At 44.7% G+C, this 27492-nt stretch overlaps 2 protein-coding genes across 2 annotated transcripts in view; one reads left to right on the top strand and one right to left on the bottom strand.

Moving 5' to 3' along the window:
- The first annotated feature begins 713 nt into the window (after positions 1–713).
- LOC118945341 lies at positions 714–11851 on the top strand. Its single transcript, XM_036968186.1, has 2 exons — positions 714–790; positions 9394–11851. Exon 2 carries the CDS (start codon positions 9402–9404, stop codon positions 11502–11504), a length of 2103 nt encoding a protein of 700 aa, XP_036824081.1. The 5' UTR covers positions 714–790; positions 9394–9401; the 3' UTR covers positions 11505–11851.
- A 12150-nt stretch (positions 11852–24001) lies between these two features.
- The window catches only part of LOC110510101 (GDNF family receptor alpha-4), a 32900-nt gene continuing 29409 nt past the window's right edge, over positions 24002–27492 (bottom strand). Inside the window, exon 8 of the mRNA XM_021591432.2 lies at positions 24002–25069. Within this exon, the coding sequence (XP_021447107.1) occupies positions 24875–25069 (195 nt within the window). The 3' untranslated portion in view covers positions 24002–24874. The remainder of the gene's footprint in view (positions 25070–27492) is intronic.

Raw genomic sequence — 27492 nt, 5'->3', positions numbered from 1 at the left:
CAAATGTGTATGTTTGCAAATTTGTTACATATTATACAAATTGGAATTCGTAACATATACAAAATGAGTGATGGACATCCACATATTAATACATACCATAATAAACGTATCACACTAAATGGCATGTCTCGGATTTACATACAGAATCATATGAAATGCTCTGAGACCAAGTTGAAATAAGGCGTGCTGTCACCTGATTTTATAGTAAGCCTTGAGTTGGTACCACCCAGCACATCTAGAAGGGAGTGTACTGAAGCCCTCCCTTGAGATGATGTAGAGGCACCTTCAACATCACGATTTCAGTTTAACCGGGCTAAAAGAGATAGATTTACTACTTAACAAATTATATCACTTTTGCAAGGAACTGTCAAAATGAAGACCAGAATTGACGTTTCACTATAACTAAGCCTAAAACATCTGGTTTTCAATTTTTTTTTAAGTTTATGAAAGTTACTATTTAATCATATAATTTTACTATTTCATTTAAATATAAATCTCTTGTATGTGTTGAAATATTAACTATATCATTAAAACTTCATTACAAAACATTTCCAGCAGTTTTTGTTTTTGCTACCAGAGGTTCTGAGTTATGAGACATTCCTATTGGCACAATCACATTTGCCTTGTTTTGATCCCCTCAGATGACCCAATGTTTACTTCAACAAACCCCTTTCACTTTCACTGGAGGGAGTGGCCAGCCGAGGCAATACCGTCCTCTGTAGAGTACAATATATATAGAGACTCACTAGCTGGTCACCTCATTTGATATCTGGCTTCTGACTTAAATAAGGTAAGAGTTTCATGGTAACCTACCTACCTGTATTGTACCTGTATTCTGCCTGTATTTTACCTGTGTTTTATGTAGATGTACTGTATATGTACTATATGCTGTAGGTCAGGGACTAAAACCCTGTTCCTGGAGAGCTACCCTCCTGTAGGATTTAACTCCAACCCTGTTCCTGGAGAGCTACCCCCCTGTAGGTTTTAACTCCAACCCTGTTCCTGGAGAGCTACCCTCCAGTAGGTTTTAACTCCAACCCTGTTCCTGGAGAGCTTACCCTCCTGTAGGTTTTAACTCCAACCCTGTTCCTGGAGAGCTACCCTCCTGTAGGTTTTAACTCCGACCCTGTTCCTGGAGAAACACCCTCCTGTAGGTTTTCACTACAACCCTAATCTAGCACACCTGATTCTAATAATTAGCTGGTTGGTAAACTGAACCAGGTTAGTTAGAACTGGGGTTGGAGTGAAAACCGACAGGATGGTAGCTCTCCAGGAACAGGGTTGGTAACCACTGCTGAAATTGTTAATGCTCATAGATACATTAATAACAAACATATATATACATATATATATATATATATATATATATATATTTGTTATTCATTTATCTATGAGCATTAACAATTTCAGCAGTGGTTACCGACTACCAATATATATATTAAATGCATGTAAATAGGTTTTATCGGTCCAATGAAGCCATTTTTATCTCAAATTATATCTGAGTAACAATTAAGTACCTTATTGTAATTGTTTTCAATAAAAATAGCAAATAGTTGGGGGCATGGACTCTACAAGGTGTTGAAAGCGTTCCACAGGGATGCTGGCCCATGTTGACTCCAATGTTTCCCACAGTTGTGTCCAGATGGCTGGATGTCCTTTGGGTCATGGACCATTCTTGATACACATGGGAAACTGAGCGTGAAGAACCCAGCAGCGTTGCAATTATTGACACAAACCGGTGTGCCTAGCACCCACTACCATACCCCGTTCAAAGGCACTTAAATATGTTATCATTCCCGTTCACCCTCTGAATGGCACTCATACACAATCCGTGTCTCAATTGTCTCAAGGCTTTAAAATTCTTTAACCTGTTTCCTCCCCTTCATCTACACTGATTGAAGTTGATTTAACAAGTGACATCAACAAGGGATCATAGCTTTCCCCATGTCAGTTTGTCATGGAAAGAGCAGGTTTTTATGTCTTGTACACTCAGTGTATGACAATCACCATCTGGAAGCTGTGATTAATGGAAACAGCCCTTCTAGGAGTCCTCTATACCTAGAGGATTCCTGATATCTCCAGGATATGATTGATATGTTTGTAAAAAAGAGAGATCAGGGTCCAGAGTAACGCTTAAGCATATGTGCTAAAGTCAAATGGCATGAAACTATTCTCTGGTCTGTGGTCTTTGTCCAAAGTTGCCTGTCAAAGTTGCCTGTCAATCTCCCTCAATCTTCAACAACATACATGAGTAATGATATCTGTCTCATCATTTCTCACTGTTTCAATATTCATAATGTCAAATCAAAGTTTATTGGTCACATTTTTGGTCGCATACTCACGTAAGCCCATGGAGATCGGGTGCACACAGTCCTCATTGTTAATGTAATAGCAACAGACTACAGTAGTGTTAGCAGTTGATGTTATTCTTCAATAACACAGACTCCAAAGCAAATCAGGGGGTGGAAAATAGGTTTATTCAAAGAGAACAAATCATGCAGGGAGGTAGATGTTCATGCTCCCCTGTCCTCAGTGATTCTCTCCACAGAACAAAGGGACAGGATGTAATTTTATAACCCAGCCCTAGCCTGTGGTTGACCAATTAGAATACCTTGCAATAAAACTGGGCCAATGGCCAAATAACAAGTTTCCTATTTCAGACTCAATATATAGACAAACTCCTCCCATGTCTCTGACCCATTGATCATTCATCCCCTATTACAGAAAAAACACTATTTCCATTGATCATTAGTACTCTATTGACCTTTAGTACTGTATTAACCTCTCGTCCTCAGCGTTGTGTGTTTATCTTCAAAATATTCCTACTCTCCCCCCTAGACCTTTTAAAAAAGAAATATACTTAAAATGTATTTTTAGAAAACAATAAAAAACATATAAAAATAGACAGTATAGAAAACATTAGCAAGTAAGCATAAAATAATTCACATGAAACACCTTCCTGTCACGACTTTCGCCGAAGTCAGGTCCTCTCCTTGTTTGGGCGACGTTCGGCGGTCAACGTCACCAGCTTTCTAGCCATCTTCCCCCATCCAAGATGGCGTAGCAGTAGGACGTATTGTCGTGTTGTGTCCCCTGTATATATCGTTTGTTTTCGTTTTTTTTTTTTTTTTTTCACATATCTTTAAAACTTTTTGCTGAACCTCAACTTCTTCTAAATACTCTCCTGCAACCCGCCTCACCCAACGTAGCTATTTTTCCTAAAGTATTTATATTTACTTCGGACCTTGGAACCCCTCAACTGAAGCTAGCCAACGAACTACCAGCTTCAGCAAAACATTGCTAGCGGTCTTCAGCTAACCGGTCATCAGCTAACCTTTAGCTCGGAAAGCTCTCGCCAGTTCGAACAACGCGACTCTAACCAGAGCATAACGGACCTATTTATTATTTTATTTTATTTTTCATCCCCGGATTCCCATCGCAAACGGAACATTTTGAGCTCCTGGGCTACAATATCCAGACCCACGACCGGTCCATCGATGTCACTGCATGAAGAGGAATAAACAGATACCCCCATCGCGACGTCCCCAAAGGCTAACTCTCTAGCCCTTGCTATCTCCTTGCTTGCAAATTCGGCCTGCTAACTGCTAGCTTGTTTAGCCCGGTCCGCTAACTGCTACCGTGTTTAGCACCGTCTACTAACTGTTAGCTTGTTAGCACAGGCCTGCTAACCGTCTGAATCGCCGCGTCCCAAACACTCACTGAACCCATATTTACTTTCTATCCCTTTTCGATTTTTAATTTGTTTATACCTTCCGGTAACCTGCCTCACCCAATGTGATACGGAACCGCTATTATCTTTACATTTTTAGAACACACTCAAGAACCTCCAGAAGCTAACCAGCTAACTGGCTACAAGCTATTTGGTCATTGTTAGTTTTCTAACCTGGATAACACTCGCCAGTCCAGCTTCCCTGCCCCATCCACCGCTGCCCCTTGGACACTTGATCACTTGGCTACATAGCTGATGCATGCTGGACTGTCCATTAATCACGGTAATCCATTCTGCCTGTTTATGTTTTATCTGTCGGCCCCAGCCGCACTTAGGCTCTGTGTGTAGTTAATCCGACCCTCTCTGCCTAATCAATCGCCATTCTACCTGCTGTTGTTGTGCTAGCTGATTAGCTGTTGTCTCACCTACTGTTTTAGCTAGCTCTCCCAATTCAACACCTGTGATTACTGTATGCCTCGCTGTATGTCTTTCTCAAATGTCAATATGCCTTGTATACTGTTGTGCAGGTTAGTTATCATTGTTTTAGTTTACAATGGAGCCCCTAGTTCCACTCTTTATACCCCTGTTACCTCCTTTGTCCCACCCCCCACACATGCGGTGACCTCACCCATTACAACCAGCATGTCCAGAGATACAACCTCTCTCATCATCACCCAGTGCCTGGGCTTACCTCCGCTGTACCCGCACCCCACCATACCCCTGTTTGCGCATTATGCCCTGAATATATTCTACCATGCCCAGAAACCTGCTCCTCTTATTCTCTGTCCCCAACGCCCTAGGCGACCAGTTTTGATAGCCTTCAGCCGCACCCTCATACTACTCCTTCTCTGTTCCGCGGGTGATGTGGAGGTAAACCCAGGCCCTGCATGTCCCCAGGCACCCTCATTTGTTGACTTCTGTGATCGAAAAAGCCTTGGTTTCATGCATGTCAACATCAGAAGCCTCCTCCCTAAGTTTGTCTTACTCACTGCTCTAGCACACTCTGCTAACCCTGATGTCCTTGCCGTGTCTGAATCCTGGCTCAGGAAGGCCACCAAAAATTCTGAGATTTCCATACCCAACTATAACATCTTCCGTCAAGATAGAACTGCCAAAGGAGGAGGAGTTGCAGTCTACTGCAGAGATAGCCTGCAAAGTAATGTCATACTTTCCAGGTCCATACCCAAACAGTTCGAACTACTAATTTTGAAAATTACTCTCTCCAGAAATAAGTCTCTCACTGTTGCCGCCTGCTACCGACCCCCCTCAGCTCCCAGCTGTGCCCTGGACACCATTTGTGAATTGATCGCCCCCCATCTAGCTTCAGAGTTTGTTCTGTTAGGTGACCTAAACTGGGATATGCTTAACACCCCGGCAGTCCTACAATCTAAGCTAGATGCCCTCAATCTCACTCAAATCATCAAGGAACCCACCAGGTACAACCCTAACTCTGTAAACAAGGGCACCCTCATTGACGTCATCCTGACCAACTGGCCCTCCAAATACACCTCCGCTGTCTTCAACCAGGATCTCAGCGATCACTGCCTCATTGCCTGTATCCGCTATGGAGCCGCAGTCAAACGACCACCCCTCATCACTGTCAAACGCTCCCTAAAACACTTCTGTGAGCAGGCCTTTCTAATCGACCTGGCCCGGGTATCCTGGAAGGACATTGACCTCATCCCGTCAGTTGAGGATGCCTGGTCTTTCTTTAAAAGTAACTTCCTCACCATTTTAGATAAGCATGCTCCGTTCAAAAAATGCAGAACTAAGAACAGATATAGCCCCTGGTTCACTCCAGACCTGACTGCCCTCGACCAGCACAAAAACATCCTGTGGCGGACTGCACTAACATCGAACAGTCCCCGCGATATGCAACTGTTCAGGGAAGTCAGGAACCAATACACACAGTCAGTCAGGAAAGCTAAAGCCAACTTCTTCAGGCAGAAGTTTGCATCCTGTAGCTCCAACTCCAAAAAGTTCTGGGACACTGTGAAGTCCATGGAGAACAAGAGCACCTCCTCCCAGCTGCCCACTGCACTGAGGCTAGGTAACACGGTCACCACCGATAAATCCATGATTATCGAAAACTTCAACAAGCATTTCTCAACGGCTGGCCATGCCTTCCGCCTGGCTACTCCAACCTCGTCCAACAGCTCCCCCCCCCCCGCAGCTACTCGCCCAAGCCTCTCCAGGTTCTCCTTTACCCAAATCCAGATAGCAGATGTTCTGAAAGAGCTGCAAAACCTGGACCCGTACAAATCAGCTGGGCTTGACAATCTGGACCCTCTATTCCTGAAACTATCCGCCGCCATTGTCGCAACCCCTATTACCAGCCTGTTCAACCTCTCTTTCATATCGTCTGAGATCCCCAAGGATTGGAAAGCTGCCGCAGTCATCCCCCTCTTCAAAGGGGGCGACACCCTGGACCCAAACTGTTACAGACCAATATCCATCCTGCCCTGCCTATCTAAGGTCTTCGAAAGCCAAGTCAACAAACAGATCACTGACCATCTTGAATCCCACCGTACCTTCTCCGCTGTGCAATCTGGTTTCCGAGCCGGTCACGGGTGTACCTCAGCCACGCTCAAGGTACTAAACGATATCATAACCGCCATCGATAAAAGACAGTACTGTGCAGCCGTCTTCATAGACCTTGCCAAGGCTTTCGACTCTGTCAATCACCGTATTCTTATCGGCAGACTCAGTAGCCTCGGTTTTTCGGATGACTGCCTTGCCTGGTTCACCAATTACTTTGCAGACAGAGTTCAGTGTGTCAAATCGGAGGGCATGCTGTCCGGTCCTCTGGCAGTCTCTATGGGGGTGCCACAGGGTTCAATCCTCGGGCCGACTCTTTTCTCTGTATATATCAATGATGTTGCTCTTGCTGCGGGCGATTCCCTGATCCACCTCTACGCAGACGACACCATTCTACATACTTCCGGCCCGTCCTTGGACACTGTGCTATCTAACCTCCAAACGAGCTTCAATGCCATACAACACTCCTTCCGTGGCCTCCAACTGCTCTTAAACGCTAGTAAAACCAAATGCATGCTTTTCAACCGTTCGCTGCCTGCACCCGCACGCCTGACCAGCATCACCACCCTGGATGGTTCCGACCTTGAATATGTGGACATCTATAAGTACCTAGGTGTCTGGCTAGACTCTAAACTCTCCTTCCAGACCCATATCAAACATCTCCAATCGAAAATCAAATCAAGAGTCGGCTTTCTATTCCGCAACAAAGCCTCCTTCACTCACGCCGCCAAACTTACCCTAGTAAAACTGACTATCCTACCGATCCTCGACTTCGGCGATGTCATCTACAAAATTGCTTCCAACACTCTACTCAGCAAACTGGATGCAGTTTATCACAGTGCCATCCGTTTTGTCACTAAAGCACCTTATACCACCCACCACTGCGACTTGTATGCTCTAGTCGGCTGGCCCTCGCTACATATTCGTCGCCAGACCCACTGGCTCCAGGTCATCTACAAGTCCATGCTAGGTAAAGCTCCGCCTTATCTCAGTTCACTGGTTATGATGGCAACACCCATCCGTAGCACGCGCTCCAGCAGGTGTATCTCACTGATCATCCCTAAAGCCAACACCTCATTTGGCCGCCTTTCGTTCCAGTTCTCTGCTGCCTGTGATTGGAACGAATTGAAAAAATCGCTGAAGTTGGAGACTTTTATCTCCCTCACCAACTTCAAACATCTGCTATCTGAGCAGCTAACCGATCGCTGCAGCTGTACATAGTCTATTGGTAAATAGCCCACCCATTTTCACCTACCTCATCCCCATACTGTTTTTATTTATTTATTTTTCTGCTCTTTTGCACACCAATATCTCTATCTCTACCTTTACATAACCATCTGATCATTTATCACTCCAGTGTTAATCTGCATAATTGTAATTATTTGCCTACCTTCTCATGCCTTTTGCACACAATGTATATATAGACTCCCCTTTTTTCTACTGTGTTATTGACTTGTTAATTGTTTACTCCATGTGTAACTCTGTGTTGTCTGTTCACACTGCTATGCCTTATCTTGGCCAGGTCGCAGTTGCAAATGAGAACTTGTTCTCAACTAGCCTACCTGGTTAAATAAAGGTGAAATAAAAAAATAAAATAAAATAAAATCTTCGCTCCATTTTTAAATTATCCATTTGTTTTGTCTTGTTCCCAGCACACCTGGTTTTCATTCCCCAATCACACTGCATGTATTTATTCCTCTGTTTCCCCTCATGTCTTTGTGTGATAAATTTTGACAGTTTGACAGACATTTTGACAGTCTGCCGGTAGTGAGGAATTAGTAGTGAGGAATTCTTCTTCCATTCTACTGGTTGATAAGGACTTCTCTAATGAACACTTCACTGATAATCTTGTATCATTTCATGTACAGTCCTTGGGTCAAGGAATATTGCTTCAGCTTCAGACTGTAGATTCTTATAACCTGTAACGAAGGAAACAGAAAAGTGAAAGTAACATGTCCTGGTTTCATGAGAAATTGATATTTCACATAGATTTCCCTAAGTAAGCATGCCCTGATTTTCAGGAAAACGTTAGACATTTCACCTAGATATCCCTAATATGATGACTGCGATGTACAACATAGAAGCTTATCAGGTTCTGATCATTACTATGCTTCTTCGCCCAAGATTGGCCCCCAATCAAAATGGACAATGGACAAAATGGACAATGGCTAGTCAAATGGACAACCTTGCAATGAGTGACATGTATCCATTGGGATGTCTGCTTCCCCTACTGCATTAGAGAGTTGTATGCAATAGTTAAGCATTGTGTCACTCGTAAAGTATACATCTGCTTTTCTGAAATCTAAGTCCCTATCACATTGTCCATTGTAGTAACTGCCCAGCCTGTCTTCCTCACACCCCCCTCCACAATGCTTGAACCATCTGTGTATAAGATAAACTCAGGGTTTTCCAACGGATGACTCTTATTAAACCCATCAGAGAGATGATCCAAAACCAACTCACAACAGTTGTGTTCAAGTAATGTGGTATCTGGAGGAAGCATCAGAGTAACTGGATTACATGAAGTGCCACTTTGTATGATGATATTAGGAGCTTCCACTACTTTGGTAGCGGCCGTAGCTTTCTTGCTAATGGGATATTGTTTTGTGCAAGGTGGAGCAACACCTGTCAAGCACACTGGTTCCATATCCATAGTTCCACATACATTTTTCTTTGTAGTCCAAATAGCATGGTTCTGAACTGAAGAGCCCTGCAGTTGTCTAATTTGCCACATTACCTTCCCTTCAGAAAGGTTCAGTGTAGTCAAGTTGCATTATAACATCAAGGCCTAAAATAGTTTTATAACCCAGCCCTAGTCTGTGGTTGACCAATTAGAATTCCTTGCAATAAAACTGGGCCAATGGCCAAATAACAAGTATCCTATTTCAGACTCAAATTATAGACACATTTCTCCCATGTCTCTGAGCCATTGATCATTCATCCCCCTATTACAGAAAAAACACTATTTCCTCTCGTCCTCCGTGTTGTGTATTTATCTTCAAAATATTCTTCACTATCTTCAAAGTAATTTCCAATGCAAAAAAATGAAACTTCAACAGTTAACATTTTCAGCCACAGTGACACTTTTAACCCTTGACTTTACTTATTGTTGTTCTTTTCCGCAGGTGTCACCATGGAGAGAGGAATCCTCATCTGGTCTCTCTTGTTGTTCCTTGCCCTGAATATCGTCTACCCTAGTAGAACCCTCAACTCAATCCAAGATCTAAAGGACTTTCCTGTCCATCCCCTCTCCACATCTCAGCTCAGGTTGCTCTACTGGCTCGCCAGCCAAATCAACCACATAGACAACAACAACATCATGACATTCAATTTTGATCCAACCAGAGGAGACTATGGTTCTCATTATTATAAAAACATAGAAAGGGTGTTACCTCCACTTTTAAATAACATTGGAAACTACTACACCCTAGGAAATCTAAATATGAAAAACGCTCTGGATCTCCCAGAATATGTCACTAAAGAATTTCTCATTTCAACACATATTGCAGAGAAGTTAAAGAATAACAGACAGAGGCTCATCCTCCATGCCATATGGAATCATACAACGATGTTCATCACAGTGGATCAGGTCTACCTCACTCAGCACTATCCACCCAACTGGGGGAGAGGTTCTGAATACGACCCAGATAACACCTACCGCATCACCCCCAACCTCCTGAGAGAGATCCAGACGTTCCAGACCCTCTCAGCAACTGATATCCAAAACCAATACGGCATACAAATAGGCCCAACAAATCAAATAGAAGATCCCTTGCAGAGATTAGCATTGTTTTTCAAAATTTTTAAGAATTTGAAAACATCTTATAGCAAATGCTATTCTAATACCAAGCAACGCCGTCGACGTTCAGAGAGTAAGGAAGAGTGTGATGATTTGAAGATGAAGCTGGAGGTAAAGACCACATGTAAAGGGACAGCTAGGATCAGCTGGGATGACATCCCTAAGAGGCACTTGAACCCGGATGTGTTTGTGGTGCTTTATCAGAACAAGGACAGTGAGATCCAGCTAGACTACACCAAGATAATCGAGGCCTCTGGGAACTTCAACACAAATGCAGCTCTAAATCACGGCCTGCAGGTCAGGCTTCACAAGAGCAAAACCAATTGGGGGACAAAAACTCCCGGGGAGATCTGGAGAGGTCTTGAGTTTCACGACACCAACAGGGAGATTCCTGTTGGCATAAGAGGTTATGACGCCAGTCTGCAGCTCTACGTTAAAGATGGCAAGGCCAGCGCTCGCCTGTACGTCAGGAACTCTTTCACTAACTGGATGGATGTGTTTAAGAGCTCCTGGGTTGGTTTCTACTCCAATGGAAACACAGGCACCTCTACGTGTTATACGTGGCAGTGGGCTGTGTATTTCTCCAAGGAAACCCGCTCGGACATACCAGAGTATGATGTGTATGTGTATCAGTCTAGTATGGCCATATCTCCTGGCGTCCATGCTAGATTCATACTCTGGAGAAAAGCTGGAGAAAAAGCCCGTACCTCAGACTGGGAAATACAGAGACCTGCCAATATAAATGTTAATATAAACGGTTACGACGCCAGTCTGCAACTATTTGTTAGAGAAGGCTATGCCTGCGCTCGCCTGTACATCAAGAAGTCCTTCTCTGACTGGAAGAGTAAGTTTTACTACTCCTGGGTTGGTTTCTACTCAGATGAAAATAAAGCCAACACGAAGTATGATAAAAATATGTGGCAATGGACCATTAAATTCTCCAAGGAAATTCCGTCTGACATACCAGACTATGATGCTTATGTATACCAGTCTTCTTTAGCCATGTCTCCTGGTGTCCAGGCTAGATTCATACTGGATCACAATGAAATGGCCCGTACTCTACCCTGGGAAATACAGAGACCTGCTGATAGTAAGTCTCCTGTTGATATAAACGGTTATGATGCCCTTCTGCAGCTCTTCGTTAAAGACAACAAGGCCAGTGCTCGCCTGTACATCAAGAAGTCCTTCTCTGACTGGAAGAGTAAGTTTTACAACTCCTGGGTTGGTTTCTACTCAGATGAAAATAAAGCCAACACGAAGTATGATGCAAATATGTGGCAATGGACCATTAAATTCTCCAAGGAAATTCCGTCTGACATACCAGACTATGATGCTTATGTATACCAGTTTGGTAGGACAATGTCTCCTGGTGTCCAGGCCAGATTCCTACTGTCTGACAATATTGAAAAGGCCCGTACTCTACCTTGGAAGAATTAGGGCTTGATTCAATCTGTATAGCTGAAGTTCAGCGCTAATGCGCAATATATATTCAAAGGTAATTTGCGATTGAGCACCACATATGCAGCATCTACCGTGAATGCCATCTCCGCGAACAATAAGAATAACAATAATGAGGCTATATACAGGGGGCTCCAGTACCAAGTCAGTGTGCAGGGGTACAGGCTAGTTGCTTTAAAATGTTGTTTTTTTGCGCATTAGCGCTTACTTCAGTGATACATGATTGAATAGAATTTACAGTGCATCCGGAAAGTATTCAGACCCCTTGACTTTTTCAACATTTTGTTACGTTACATTCTTATTCTAAATTGGATTCAATCGTTTTTTCCCCCCCATCAGTCTACACACAATACCCCATAATGACAAGGCAAAAACAGGTCTTTAGGCATTTTTGCAAATGTATTAAAAATAAAAAACTGAAATATAACATTTACATAAGTATTCAGACCTTTTACTCAAATCAAATCAAACTTGATTTGCCACATGCACCGAATACAACAAGTGTAGACTTTACCGTGAAATGCTTACTTACCTTAACCAACAGTGCAGTTCAAGAAGAACAAAATATTTACCAAGTAGGCTAAAAGAAAAAGTAATAATAAAAAGTAACAATAAGAATAACAATAATGAGGCTATATACAGGGGGCTCCAGTACCAAGTCAGTGTGCAGGGGTACAGGCTAGTTGAAGTAATCTGTACATGAAGGTGGGGGCGAAGTGACTATGCATAGGTAAAAAAGAAACAGCGAGTAGCAGCATTGTACAAGGGGGGTGTCAATGTAAATTGTCTGGAGGTGATTTTTATGAATTGTTCAGCAGACTAATGGCTTGGGGGTAGAAGCTATTGAGGAGCCTTTTGGTCCTAGACTTGGCACTCCAGGACCGCTTGCCGTGCGGTAGCAGAGAAAACAGTCTATAACTTGGGTGACTGGAGTCTCTGACAATTTTCTGGGCTTTCTTCTAAGTACTTTGTTCTAGCACCTTTAGCAGCAATTACAGTCTTCTTGGGTATGACGCTATAAGTTTGGCACACCTGTATTTGGGGAGTTTCTCCCATTCGTCTTTGCAGATCCTCTCAAGCTCTGTCAGGTTGGATGAGGAGTATCGACTGCACAGCTATTTTCAGGTCTCTCCAGAGATGTTTGATCGGGTTCAAGTTTACTCCTGTGTTGTCTTGGCTATATGCTTAGGGTAGTTGTCCTGTTGGAAGGTGAATCTTAGCCCCAGTCCGAGGTCCTGAGTGCTCTGGAGCAGGTTTTCATCAAGGATCTTTCTGTACTTTGCTCTGTTCATCTTTCCCTCAATGCTGATTAGTCTCCCAGTCCCTGTCACTGAAAAACAGTCATGCCCACAGCATGATGTTGCCATCACCATGCTTCACTGTAGGGATAGTATCAGGTTTCCTCCAGACGTGACACTTGGCCTTCAGGCCAAAGAGTTCAATCTTGGTTTCATCAGACCAGAGAAGCTTGTTTCTCATGGTCTGAGAGTCCTTTAGGTGCATGTTCCTTTTACTGATAAATGGCTTCCATTTGGCCACTCTACCATAAAGACCTGATTGGTGGAGTGCTGCAGTAATGGTTGTCCTTCTGGAAGGTTCTCCCATCTCCACAGAGGAATTCTGCAGCTCTGTCAGAGTGACTATCGGGTTCTTGGCCACATCCCTGACCAAGGCCCTTCTCCCCCGATTGCTCAGTTTGGCCAGGCGGCCAGCTCTAGGAAGAGTCTTGGTGGTACCAAACTTCTTCTATTTGAGAATGATAGAGGCCACTGTGTTCTTTGGTACCTTCAATGCTGCAGACATTTTTGGGTACCCTTCACCAGATCTGTGCCTCGACACAATCCTGTCTCGGAGCTCACCGGACAATTCCTTCAACCTCATGACTTGGTTTTTGCTCTGACATGCACTGTTTTTAAAAACATGTTTTCACTTTGTCATTATGGGGTATTGTGTATAGATTGAAGAGGGAAAAAACATATTTAGTCCATTTTAGAATAAGGCTGTAACGTAAAAAAAATGTGGGAAAAGTCAAGGGGTCTGAATACTTTCTGAATGCACTGTATATTGTGCATTAGCTTTTACTTCAGCGATACATGATTGAATAAAGCTCTTAGAGGAGTAGCTTAGTGAGAGAGTTGAGCTGTAGACAGAGAATCAACAGATCTCTAAACCAGTTCCCAACTGGCTCGTTCAAACCCTCTCCTCTTTCCTGTAACGTTTTCATTTCTACCTTTTCAACAACAACAAACATTTAAGCATTAGAATGATTAGAACTTGGTCTTTTTTTAAAGTAACTTATCTATTCAGAATGTGCAAGTGTGTGAGAAATGTATGCTTGCTACAAGGACAATAAGTCCTTTGCAGTAATCGCAGATTATCCTTGTATAACTTTTTAAAATCCTTTAATAGATTTATTTAATTTTTTATGTTTTTCAATCTCAGCACTACATGTGTTTTACCCTCATTATAATCATATTGCAATAACTGTTTATCTGATGTTAATTTGTATTTGGAGCATATTTGTATTAAATCTTAATATCACTTCAGTATCATTTGTGGTTGATGTGTTATTAATCTGTTCATTATTCAACAGATCAGTATAATTTATATTCATTTTATTTAAAAAAGTATAAAATGTTTAATGGATTTCATCCTTTGAAAAGTGAGGCGAGCGAGTGAATACAAAATTATAAGTAGACCCTCTTGTTAAAATAGTATAACAACCTTAGTTCAGCACCGAGACATTAATCAAGAGATTTTAGCCACCTGGGAAAGCATAGTTCAGCAATAATCCAAGAGGTCGTTTTTTTGCAATTATCATTACATTTTCATGTACAACTTTTCAGATGTTTTTTGTAAAGTGAAGAATGGCTTCCATTTAAAAAAAAATGCAATAACATTTCACCTTATCAACCTTTGCTTCACTTTCTCATTCAAACTGGGGAATCAGGACCAAATATCTCTTTTCGCATATAGCTAGAAAGAAGTAAAGAAGTCAATTGTCCTTTAACATACAGCGTAAAAGCATGTGCATGCATTTCTTTGCCTTGCCCGATGTTATCTCAGTTATGTAGAATACATTACAAATAATAAAATATTAAAGACAATAAACTAGAACCTTATAAATCCTTATATGTCCCCCACCTGCTTCTCCTACTCCAGCTTCACAGAGGAGATGAAGAAAGTCTTCGACCCCAGAGGAGAGGCAGCTGCAAATTAGCGTTAAGAGCTGCCTATACTGTGGCCAGGTTGGTCACTTTGTATCCACTTGTTCCCTTCGTCCAGCAAAAGAGGATGCTCAGCAGCAGTGGGGGATATACAGTTGAGCCAAATCGCCTGCCAATCTTCCCTCAGACCCCTGTTTGAAGGAAACCTTGTGTGGCAGAGCCAGGCTTTTCCTCTGTCTGCTCTCATCAAGTCGGGCGCCGACGAGGGCTTCCTGGAGCGCGATGTTATTACTCAGTTGGGCCTGGACACCGTCCCAGTCAATTCACACCCCGATGCCAATGCTCTCAACGGACAACTCCTTGCCTGTGTCTGTGAGAGAACCGTCCGTGTCATCCTGCTTCTCTCTGAAAACCACCAGGAAAAAATCAGTTTCCACATAATCGTCCTCACTCTCCCCTGGTTCTTGGCCATCCATGGTTAAAAATACAACCCACAGACTGATAGGACCGCCGGAAAGGCTCATTTTGTCACTCTAATTGTCTAAATTCTGCCTGGCCCCTGCCTTGTCTGTGCCCCAGTTCATTCCAGAACCTCCGGACCTGTCATCAGTTCCTCCCGAGTATCACGATCTAGCTCCTGTGTTCAGCAAGCACCACGCCCTGTCACTGCCGCCTCATCGGCTGTGCGTCTGCACCATTGACCTCCAGCCTGGAGCTCTCTCCCCTGTAGCCGGTTATTTAACCTCTCTCACCCTGAGAAGGAGGCTATGGAGAGGTATATCCACAATTCTCTGGCTACAGGACTTATCAAGCCTTCTTCCTCCCCGGTGGGTGCTGGGTTTTTCTTTGTGAAGAAGGATGGGTCACTGAGGCCGTGCATAGACTTCCGTGGGCTGCATAATATCACAGTAAAGAACAAGTACCCCTTGCCACTCATCAGCACTGCTTTTCCCCCCCTCCATGGTGCCAAACTCAAGCTCCGGAATGCCTACCATATTGTCCGCATCAGAGAGGGTGACAAGAGGAAGACAGCGTTCAACACACCACTTGGTCACTTTGAGTATTTGGTCATGCCTTGTTGTCTTACTAACACCCCTGCTGTTTTCCAGAATCTAGTCAATGATGTGCTGAGGGATGTGATTGGATGCTTCGTTTTTGTCTATTTAGATGACATCCTGATTTTTTTTCCAAAGACCCTGAGGCTCACCAGCAACAATTTTGCCAAGTTCTTCAATGGCTGTTGGAGAATAAGCTTTTTGTTAAAGTTGAAAAATGTGAGTTCCATGCTGCCTCTGTGTCTTTCCTGGGTTATATTATTGTACAGGGACAGTTACGTATGGACGACGCCAAGGTCATGGCAGTCACAGAGTGGCCTGCTCCCTCCAACTTGAAGCAGCTACACCGTTTCTTGGGGTTTGCAAATTTTTACAGACGTTTCATTCACAACTACAGCTGTCTGGCAGCACCTCTAACCACTCTCACCTCCACCTCCAATCCGTTCCACTGGACCCCTGAGGGAGAGGCAGCATTCCTGGATCTCAAGCGTCACTTCACTTCCACCCGGTCCTCACTCAGCCCGACCCAGAACTCCAGTTCATTGTGGAGGTGGAAGCCTCTGACACCGGGGTAGGTGATGTTCTGTCTCAACATTCCCTCTCTGATCAGAAGGTCCACCCATGTGCATTCTTTTCCCGTAAGCTCTCACCTGCAGAAAGGAATTCTGACATTGGAAACCGGGAACTCCTGGCAGTTAAGCTGGCTCTTGAGGAATGGTATCACTGGCTGGATGGCTCTGTACCCCCCTTCATCGTGTGGACTGACATCCAGACTGTACATCCAGACTGAACTCCTGGCAAGCCAGGTGGGCCTTGTTCTTCGGAAGATTCAATTTCATACTCACTTAGTGCTCCGGTTCGAGGAATACCAAGCCTGATGCCCTCTCCCGCCAGTTCACCACCGGCAACATGGGTACCGAGCCAGAATCCATTGTGCCATCCACGTGCATCGCTTTCGCCTGAGAGATCGCGTCCCATATCGGCCAGGCTCAGCAGAACCAGCCTGACCCGGGTAACAGTCCTAGTAATGCTCTGTTTGTTCCAGATTGTGTTCGCTCTGATGTTCTTCACCTCACCTGTCACCCTGGTATGAACCGGATCCTCGCCTTCCTGCGTCAGCGCTTTTGGTGACCCACAATGGTGAGATGTCCGGGAGTTTGTCTCAGCCTACTCGGTATGTGCCCGGAACAAAACCTTCACTAAACCCCTTCCGTGCTGCTTCGCCCTCTTCCCATACCCAGTCGCCCCTGGTCACACATAGCTCTGGACTTCGTCACTGGCCTTCCCCATCTAACAGTAACCCTGTCATCCTTACCATTATTGACAGATTTTCCAAAGCGGCTCACTTAATTCCCCTCTCCAAGCTCCCGTCCTCCAGGGAAACTGCGGACCTGCTAGTATCCCATGTGTTTCGTCTGCATGGCATTCCCACTGACATCGTTTCCGACAGGGGACCCCAGTTTACCTTCCAGGTATGGAGATCCTTCTGTTCAGCTCTTGGTATCAATGTCAGTCTTTCTTCTGGATATCACCCCCAGACCAACGGCCAGACCGAACGGGCCAACCAGGAGATGGAGACTGCCCTACGCTGCGTGAGTTCTGCTAACCCATCCTCCTGGAGTGCTCAGCTACCCTGGGTTAAACATGCCCACAACACCCTCACCAACGCCTCGTCAGGTATGTCACCTTTCGAATGTGCTCTGGGTTACCAACCCTCCTTGTTCCCTGCTGAAGAGGTCGAGGTTACGGTCCCCTCTGTCCAGGACCATCTGCGCCATTGTCATCGTACCTGGAGGAAGGCCCGGGCTGCCCTTCTTCATGCCCCCGACAGGACCCAGTCCAAAACCAATTGTCATCGGGCCTCAGCTCCAGTCTACACCCCAGGTCAAAAGGTATGGCTCTCTTCGAAGGGCCTTTTTCGAACTTTCACTCCCGATTCATTGGTCCCTTTGAAATTGACCATGTTATTAACCCCTCTGCTTTGCGCCTGAAAACCCCAGCCTCTCTCAGGATCCACCTTACCTTCCATGAATCCCTGATGAAACCTGTCTGCTCCAGCCCCGTCTCCTCCTGCAGCAGCTCCGCCACCCCCCGGATCGTCGATAACCATCCTGCATACACCGCCCAGCAGCTTCTGGACGTGCGCCATTAGGTTATGGCTGGCAGTACCTGGTGGACTGGGAGGGATACAGGCCTGAGAGCGCTGCTGCGTGCCCCGCTGTCACATTCTGGAGCCCTCACTCTTACGTGATTTCCATACCCTACTGCCCCCACTCCCCCAGTGCTCTCATTTTCTCTCTCCCCCTCTCTCTCTGTGCATGTGATTGTGTGAGGAGTCTGCATTTCTAGCTGTTTGTTCCTGCATAGATTTGGTTATCCTGTTGTGCCCGTTTTCCCTGGCCTCACGCTGCTTTTTCTCTCCGCTACAGTCTGCTCTGACTCTGGTCACTGTCTCCAGTCACTCATCTCCTCAGGCCTGCTTCCCTGCCCTGGATCCCCGCTCTACTCCTTCATTGAATTCCGCTCCAGACCTGCTTACCCGGTTCCTAATCTCATTGCCCCCAGCCTCAGCCTCAGTCCGGATTCCCTACTACAAAAAGTTTCATGACATTCAGAGATTGTCAAGCCAAGCCTTTGATACTGGAGAAATCTGTAAGGTAGGGAGGGATGCATTTTCTGTTTGTCATGAGCTCGTCTATGGTGGCCGGCAAACCCTCAACCTTCTGGGCCGTAGCCCTGCGTGGCATCGACTGTGCCACAAAAGCATGCTGAAGTGGCAAAGTAAATCTCAATGTTTATAAAAACAGGGTCACCACAGTTATTGTTATGATCGTAAACATTATTTTTAGTTAATTCTATGAGGGGGAGGGTGTTCCATGTATTTTACAGTACAAGGGGAGGGTCATGTGAAAATATTTGTAACCTTGGGGAGGGGGTATCTCAAATGAGTGGGTCATTATTTAATGCATGAATCTAAGCTGATGTCCTCGAGATTTGTCCTTAAAGCTTTTCGAAATATGATATTTCTCAATTCATAGATTTTGGGGTTTGGCAAGGTCCGTCCCCTGCCTTTGTCCTGAATAGTGTACTTAATGCACCTGCAATAAAACTGCATCACCCAGTCATCAAACCCATCAATTCGTCTAACATTTCATCTGCTCAGATAAAGCTGCAGATCAGTGTTGATCTATGTTCCAGAGAAATGGGTAGGAATTTTGGTAAAAACATGAGCTTCAGATCCCCCAAAAAGGCTAGACATGCAAACAAATGCACATAGAAAACATGAATTGATGATTTTTTTATTATTGTATGTAGTTGTTTTTTCACACAGCATTGTACATTTCTCACTCTTAATGAAGAACCACACAGAGCTCACACCTGATTGTAAACCAATTTCACCAGCTAGGAATCGGGCCAGACTGAACTCATGGCCAAGGAGGTGGATGGATGGTGACACAGGTAGGGGTGATCAGTGCACTGTGTGGCTTAAAACAGCGCTGATGGCTGGGACATTTTGGCATTCCTGAACTCTCTGAAGTTCTAGAAAAACTCGTTATTAAAACAAGGATTAATGTTTCTGCTAATCCAGTGGCTGTTTCATGTTCAACTCAGACCACCTAGAGTCCTTCGTTCCTCGCTCCAACTGAAGTATTCATAGGCACTTCAGTGCAATGCGCTTTACTATGTTACATGTATAATTTCTAAGTCTTTCACTGGCCTCAGCCATAAATAACGGGTCCATTTTCTAAATGTCAACCATTTTGATACTAATGGACAGAGCCCAAAACTGTTCTAGAAGGCTGGCAGAGAGGCAGGCAACTGCTCAAGTTGAATGTATTAACCAGCCTGCCAACTGAGGATCACGTTCAAGAAGTGGTCTTACACCGTTTCCACAGAGTGCAACAACTCTCAGGAGTGGTGTGATTCAGACCGCTAATCCTATTTCACACGACTGAGATGGGCTTGGTGGCATTGGCTGAGTAAATGAGCAGTTTGATTCTAATGTGGAACATGATGATCATCATATACCCGACTTAAAATGACCATCAACATGGACATCAAGGTCAAGCTATGGAGGTGCTGTGTCGTTACTGTTTTATACCTGTGCCAACGCCAGCAACACAAACAGAACACTGCAGAACAACAGGGTTACACTGTTACAGACACAGAGACTGACAGATGCTTGACCATAATCAATGCATATAAACAGTTACAAGAGGAATTACATAAGATCCAATATGGGGTGTAACAGGGAAGACACAACCCTATATGGCACAGTCCAATCTCAAGGATTATAACGACAACAAGAGAAAACAAAACCACACAAATGTATATACATTTTTGGTTTAAAGTATACATACCAACAATAACAAAGACAATCTTTGCACGTATTTGATGGTGCAGTGTTTGTTGTTTCCACATGAAATGAAAAGATGGGCAGAAGTAGTAGTAGACGTAGAGGCATGTTGTCTGTGAGGGGTAGCAGTTGATCGTAACATGGACCTGAGGACAGACAGTGATGGGAATGTACAGTATGTATGGGAGAGTGGCGCTGTCTGTCTGTGAGGAGAAACTGAGGTGAAGGCACATTAAAGCACAGAGGTAGTGCAGTGGAACAGACACTCGCCTCGTAGCCACAGGCACCAAAATACATCTCAGAGGCTTGACGACAACACTAATGCTACTGAGAGCCTTTAGGAGCCATTGCCGTCTTTCTCTCTCTCTCTAAGTCTCTCTGCATCTATGTCGGTCATTCTCCCAAATCCCCCACTCTCTCACTTTCTCATTCCCTCCCTCCCTACCTCTCCCTTTATCCGTGGATTTATTTTAGTACGAAAAAAATATATCAACTCTACATTGGGTATGGTAATAGAACGCAAAATCAGACATCTTTGGATATTATTTAAAGCATTTGGGCCGGGGAGGGAAATATGTGTACAGCTGTACAAACGTTAAAAATTCAGAGTTGGCACGCTCGATAACTCTTGCTGTTTGCTTGTATGGCTTATGCTCATATTTACTTAGGATGTTTCAGTGTGTAAATCAAGGCTTGCCGCTCTCGTATCCTCTCTGGTGCTGTCACTCACTTTGACGATCACTAGCATAATGATCCATTGCCAAGCAGTGAGAAATGACTGCCTATTAAAAAACAACAACAGTCATCATGAACGTCACTGTCCAGATTGGAGAGGGTGTTGGGCTCCACTTATGCCATCTTGCCTGCTTAATTAACACTCAGAATGAAGTCACAGCTACCCCCCCTCACCCTGGTCCCATCCATTCTTAGACACTGGTGGCAGATGATGCAATTATTTATTTATTGACCCTTATTTTACCAGGTAAGGTGGCTCTCCGTAGCCGATGTGAGTAAGACCTTTAAACAGGTCAACATTCACAAGGCCGCAGGGCCAGATGGATTACCAGGATGTGTACTCCCGAGCATGTGCTGACCAACTGGCAAGTGTCTTTACTGACATTTTCAATCTATCCCTGTCTGAGTCTGTAATACCAACATGTTTCAAGCAGACCACCACAGTCCTTGTGCCAAAGAACACTAAGGTAACCTGCCTAAATGACTACCGACCCGTAGCACTCAAGTCTGTAGCCATGAAGTGCTTTGAAAGGGTGGTCATGGCTCACAAAAGCATTCTCCCAGTGACCCTAGACCCACTCCAATTTGCATACCGCCCCAACAGATGATGCAATCTCTATTGCACTCCATACTGCCCTTTCCCACCTGGACAAAAGGAACACCTATGTGAGAATGCTATTCATTGACTACAGATCAGCGTTCAACACCATAGTACCCTCAAAGCTCCTCACTAATCTTAGGATCCTGGGAATAAACACCTCCCTCTGCAACTGGATCCTGGACTTCCTGACGGGCCGCCCCCGGGTGGTAAGGGTAGGTAACAACACGTCCGCCACGCTGATCCTCAACACGGGGGCCCCTCGGGCGTGGGTGCTCAGTCGCCTCCTGTACTTCCTGTTCACTCATGACTGCATGGCCAGGCACGACTTCAACACCATCATTAAGTTTGCTAATGACACAACAGTGGTAGGCCTGATCACAGTCAACGATGAGACAGCCTATAGGGAGGAGGTCAGAGACCTGGCTGTGTGGTGCCAGGACAACAACCTCTCCCTCAACGTGATCAAGACAAAGGAGAGGATTGTGGACTACAGGAAAAGGAGGACCGAGCCCCCATTCTCATTGAAGGGGCTGTAGTGAAGCAGGTTGAGAGCTTCAAGTTCCTTGGTGTCCACATCACTAACAAACTATGATGGTCCAAGCACACCAAGACAGTCGTGAAGAGGGCACTACAAAACCTAATCCCCCTCAGGAGACTGAAAAGATTTGGCATGGGTCCTCAGATCCTCAAAAGGTTCTACAGCTGCACCATCGAGAGCATCCTGACTGGTTGCATCACTGCCTGGTATGGCAACTGCTTGGCCTCTGTCTGCAAGGCACCACAGAGGGTAGTGCTTACGGCCCAGTACATCACTGTGGCCAAGCTTCCTGCCATCCAGGACCTCTACATGTATACCAGGCAGTGTCAGAGGAAGGCCCTAAAAATTGTCAAAAATTCCAGCCGCCCTAGTCATAGACTGTTCTCTCTGCTACCACACGGCAAGCAGTACCGGAGTGTCAAGTCTAGGTCCAAAAGGCTTCTTTACTCATCTAATTTTTACTTAACATATATTTTTATTTAAACTGCATTGCTGGTTATGGGCTTGTAAGTAAGCATTTCAATGTAAGGTTACATTCGGCACGTGACAAATACAATTTGATTTGATGGCATGACATTGGGAATTTAGCCAGGAGACCAGGGTCACACCCCTCCTCTTACAATAAGTGCCATGGGATCTTTATTGACCACAGAGAGTCAGGACGTTTTAAAGTCCCATCCAAAAGACAGCACCATATGCAGGGCAGTGTCCCCTTCACAGCCATGGGATCTCCTTAGAGGGAAGAGCACCCCCTACTGGTACTTCAACACCTCTTCCAGCAGTATCTTGTCTCCCATCCAGGACCAACCCTGCTTAGCTTCAGAGGCATGCCAGCAGTGGGATGCTGGGTGGTATGCTGCTGGCAGAGGCATCTGTAGCACTGATATGCCCAGTAAATATTTATCTCTTTTAAGCATCATGTATTATCTGTGAGAACATGAGTCTTATCTAACATCTCCCTCAAGAAGGGAAAGATGTCGATAAATAAACGTCACGTTCACAATTCCACAGTAAAGTAGGTCCCCCTTTAACCAGCACCAACAGTATTGTACCTACTTCCACTCAGGTGGGAGCTAATCCTCCAAGTTCACAAGAACATTAGTGATGCAAGAAAAAAAAACATTGACATCAGCAAAAGATTTATCAGGCAGAGAAAGAGAGAGAGAAAGAGAGAGAGAGAGAGAGAGAGAGAGGGAGAGAGAGAGAGAGAGAGAGAGAGAGAGAAAGGCTCAATGTGATGCTCAATGATCAGAGTTGCCAGAGGCTCTATAGTACCCCATCTCCCCACTTTCTCCCTGATCAAACACAGTCAGGAAAAGCATGGCTAAGTGTGATATTGTCTCTCCAAAACCATAACAACACCTAGGGACAGAAAGCATTTGTGAACCTCCGACAGCAGTAAATTGGTTCCTCTCTCCCCTGAGCCCAAACCCAGACGGCCTCAGCACCTGCCTGCTGAGCTATCTGATTTCATGTTTTATTGCTTATTCCGCTTTCCTCGACCGTTGTCATTACTAGAATTTTGTCTCATTGTGCCTGTGGTGGATTTTTCAGACCTCAACTAAGCGGAGAATAAGTGGTGTATGAACTAGAGAGGGGAAACAACGGGCCAGTGGCATCTAGTCTGAAGTGATGAAGGAGGAAGCAAACAAAGGGAGCAACATAGAGATAGGAGGAAGAACTACAAAACAACATCATCCCTCAATCTATCTTTTCTTTAGTTATTGGCTTATGGCAAAGACAACATAGACAAAGTGGCTTACCCAACAACCCTGCTATCCAAGGGAACATAGCATGATGAAATAAGGGAAGATAGCAAAGGAGAGAGAAGATATGAAGATATATCAAAAGGAATGAACTATCATGGTTCCACCAATCATTGGTCATGTTTTCTTTGAGATAGGTGTTGTTACTGGCCTTGGGCGATGTGGGTTCCTCATGAAGAGGGAGAGTGGAGCTGGATGCCCAATCTTGAGGCAGGCACTGGACAGACAGCCACATCGATTCATCCAGACAGACCTTATTAATTCATCCATTTATTTATTTATCTGCACAGCTTGTTCAACTCCATGTGTACTGATGTGAGAGAGAAGAGCTAAGAGATGGGCAGCTAGGACTACTAAAGACCATGAGCAGTCGGAGCAGGAGAGATAGAGATGGGCAGCTAGGACTACTAAAGACCATGAGCAGTCGGAGCAGGAGAGATAGAGATGGGCAGCTAGGACTACTAAAGACCATGAGCAGTCGGAGCAGGAGAGATAGAGATGGGCAGCTAGGACTACTAAAGACCATGAGCAGTCGGAGCAGGAGAGATAGAGATGGGCAGCTAGGACTACTAAAGACCATGAGCAGTCGGAGCAGGAGAGATAGAGATGGGCAGCTAGGACTACTAAAGACCATGAGCAGTCGGAGCAGGAGATATAGAGATGGGCAGCTAGGACTACTAAAGACCATGAGCAGTCGGAGCAGGAGAGATAGAGATGGGCAGCTAGGACTACTAAAGACCATGAGCAGTCGGAGCAGGAGAGATAGAGATGGGCAGCTAGGACTACTAAAGACCATGAGCAGTCGGAGCAGGAGAGATAGAGATGGGCAGCTAGGACTACTAAAGACCATGAGCAGTCGGAGCAGGAGAGATAGATATTGCAGAAAAATAATGATGGAAAGTAACAAAGGAAAACAGAAAGCATGAAATGAATGTCAGACAGAGTGCCATAGGAGAAAGGTGTGAATGTCAGACAGAGTGCCATAGGAGAAAGGTGTGAATGTCCATTTCCTCATTGTGGTTGTTCTTCCCTCAGCCTTAAGTCTCCTCATCAGTCTCAGTGCCATAGTGGAGGTGACCCAGTGAATGTGATACTGTAGCTGATCGTAAAAGGGGTAGTAGGGGGGCTCGTTATACCGGACACCACCAGCCCAGCATAGCAGCAGGCAGCAGCAGGGGCAGCATGGGTGCTGTCTGGCTTGCCGCTCCTCTACGGCCTCCTCGGGTCCCGGAGCCCACACTAGACTTCTCCTTCTCAGAATACAGTGGGATAACATTGAATTCCTGGCTTTCCTCCTCTACCTCCTCTTCCTCGCTGTCCTCCACCTGAAAGACAGAGGGGATGTAATATAATAAGTCATTTGTTATTAAAGTAACTGCCCAGGGAAAATCTGACTTTTAATAGTTCATATTCTGTTAATTCATTTCAAAATAATGCTCATCCTATACTCGTATTTGTGGCCAAAGCATAAGTTGGAGAAAAAAAACATAAAAAAAACAACAACTCAAACATGTATCTCAAACTAACCATTTAACTAAATGTTTGCTATTTCCTCATAGAACATGTCATCTCCCTGAGGAGGATGAGCTGGCCAATCAGCGCTCTAGAGGATGAGCTGGCCAATCACTAGTCTACTCGCGTTAATATTTTTAACGACCGGTATACGTAGACAACATTCCAACACAGAAAAGCTGCGTTTTAATTCATGGAAATCTGGAAACACTGGGCAGTTAGTTTCAAATAAAGGGAGCAGAACTTGCAGGTAACTACCACATATTGTGCATGCTGTATCTGCTTGGTAGAACTAAATAGTGATAGAAAATTGGATTAGAAAATCAAGCTTGGAAGAAAATAAGATCCATTATTTGCAGTGAGTAGTCATGAGCTTCCTAAAAGACACGAATGGCAACTCAGCATCAAACGAAACATGTTGTACTTAGGTGTTGAATTCAGAATCCAAAAGGTGTCAGCATCTTTTTTTATTAGAAAGAAAGGTGAGAATCTTGGTCATGGTATTGGATCAACCGAGTGAGAAGTGTATTACAAAGGAACATCTTGAACCTGCACTCAGGGGGAGGGAGGCTTACAGCCTCTTCACACTTAATACACTAGTAGAGTAAAAATACCATCGGCTACACATATTACTCAAATGTAAACTTGCGTACTTGCTATGTCTTGAACGCTACCGCCGGAGGACAGTTGCCCCCAATGTCTCATTGAGCCAACACTCCTACAGTACAAATGGTAAAAGCAGAGCAATGTTTTTGAAACAGCAGCAATGTTTAGACAATTTCCTTATTTTTGAGACTTTCATTTGTAACATTGTGTGGTGATTTCAGAGGTGGCAGGTCCTGGAGCGAGCGGTAGGGGGGAAATTGTTTTCCTTAGACATTTTCCTGCTCTGTTAGTAGGCTAACCTAACCAACTCCGGACCCTAGTTGCAGCATAGGTCATAGTAATAAATCAGCTGTAAAAAAAAAACATTTTATATGGGCTATGATACGGGCTATGATGGGACCAGATTACTTTTCTAATCAGGTTATATGGTTTTTAATAAACTCCTGGAAAAACTCCTCGTCCAAGAGAGGATGAAAACATTAAAACCCTTTACACAGACAAAAAGACAACAATTGCGATCGGACAAAAACAAACAAAAAACTAACAGGGCTGAGCTGGCTGTATGCAGGGTTGCATCGTTAGGTCTTTGATGGGTAATTAAAAAGACACTCATACAGTATGTCATCACTATTGTGTTGATTTAATTAATCAATCTAATAATTATGACACACCCCTCACTATTGTCATTGGTTGCACAAGCACTCATGACATCACCCTGAAGAAGGCACAGTGATGCCGAAACGTTGGTGATTTACCCAATAAATTACTGGGAGTTTATATATATTTATTTTTTTATTTCACCTTTATTTAACCAGGTAGGCAAGTTGAGAACAAGTTCTCATTTACAATTGCGACCTGGCCAAGATAAAGCAAAGCAGTTCGACACATACAACGACACTGTCACGTTCTGACCTCTATTTCTGTTGTTTTGTATTTATTTAGTATGGTCAGGGCGTGAGTTGGGTGGGCAGTCTATGTTTATTTTTCTATGTTTTGGGGCATTTCTATGTTTTCGGCCTAGTATGGTTCTCAATCAGAGGCAGGTGTCATTAGTTGTCTCTGATTGAGAATCATACTTAGGTAGCCTGGGTTTCACTGTGTGTTTGTGGGTGATTGTTCCTGTCACTGTGTTTGTCGTCACAGGATAGGACTGTTTTGCGTTCTCACATTTCTTGTTTTCGTTAGTTTGTTCATGTGTAGTGATTTATTAAAATATGAACAACCACCACGCTGCGCTTTGGTCCGCTTCTCCTCCTCCTACAGACGAACGCCCTTACAGAATCACCCACCGCAACAGGACCAAGCGGCGTGGTAACGGGCAACAGCGGCACAAGGAGGAATGGACTTGGGATGATGTGTTGGACGGCAAGGGTTGCTACACATGGGAGGAGATCCTGGCGGGAAAGGATCGCCTTCCATGGGAACAGGTGGAGGCAGCGAGGAGAGCAGAGGCAGCCGGAGAGAGGAGCCGGCGATATGAGGGAACACGGTTGGCAAGGAAGCCCGGGAGTCAGCCCCAAAAATTTCTTGGGGGGGGGCTAACAGGGAGTATGGCTACGCCAGGTAGGAGACCTGAGCCAACTTCCTGTGGTTACCGGGGGGCTAGAGAGACCGGGCAGGCACCGTGTTA

Source organism: Oncorhynchus mykiss, chromosome Y (assembly GCF_013265735.2).
Source record: "Oncorhynchus mykiss isolate Arlee chromosome Y, USDA_OmykA_1.1, whole genome shotgun sequence".
NCBI lineage: Eukaryota > Metazoa > Chordata > Actinopteri > Salmoniformes > Salmonidae > Oncorhynchus > Oncorhynchus mykiss.
The sequence above is the reverse complement of the archived record's forward strand: the minus strand, read 5'-3'. Positions and strand labels throughout refer to the sequence as shown.

Excerpts from the sequence above, each read along its gene's own strand:
- LOC118945341 (XM_036968186.1), top strand. The coding sequence starts at position 9,402 with ATGGAGAGAGGAATCCTCATCTGGTCTCTCTTGTTGTTCCTTGCCCTG.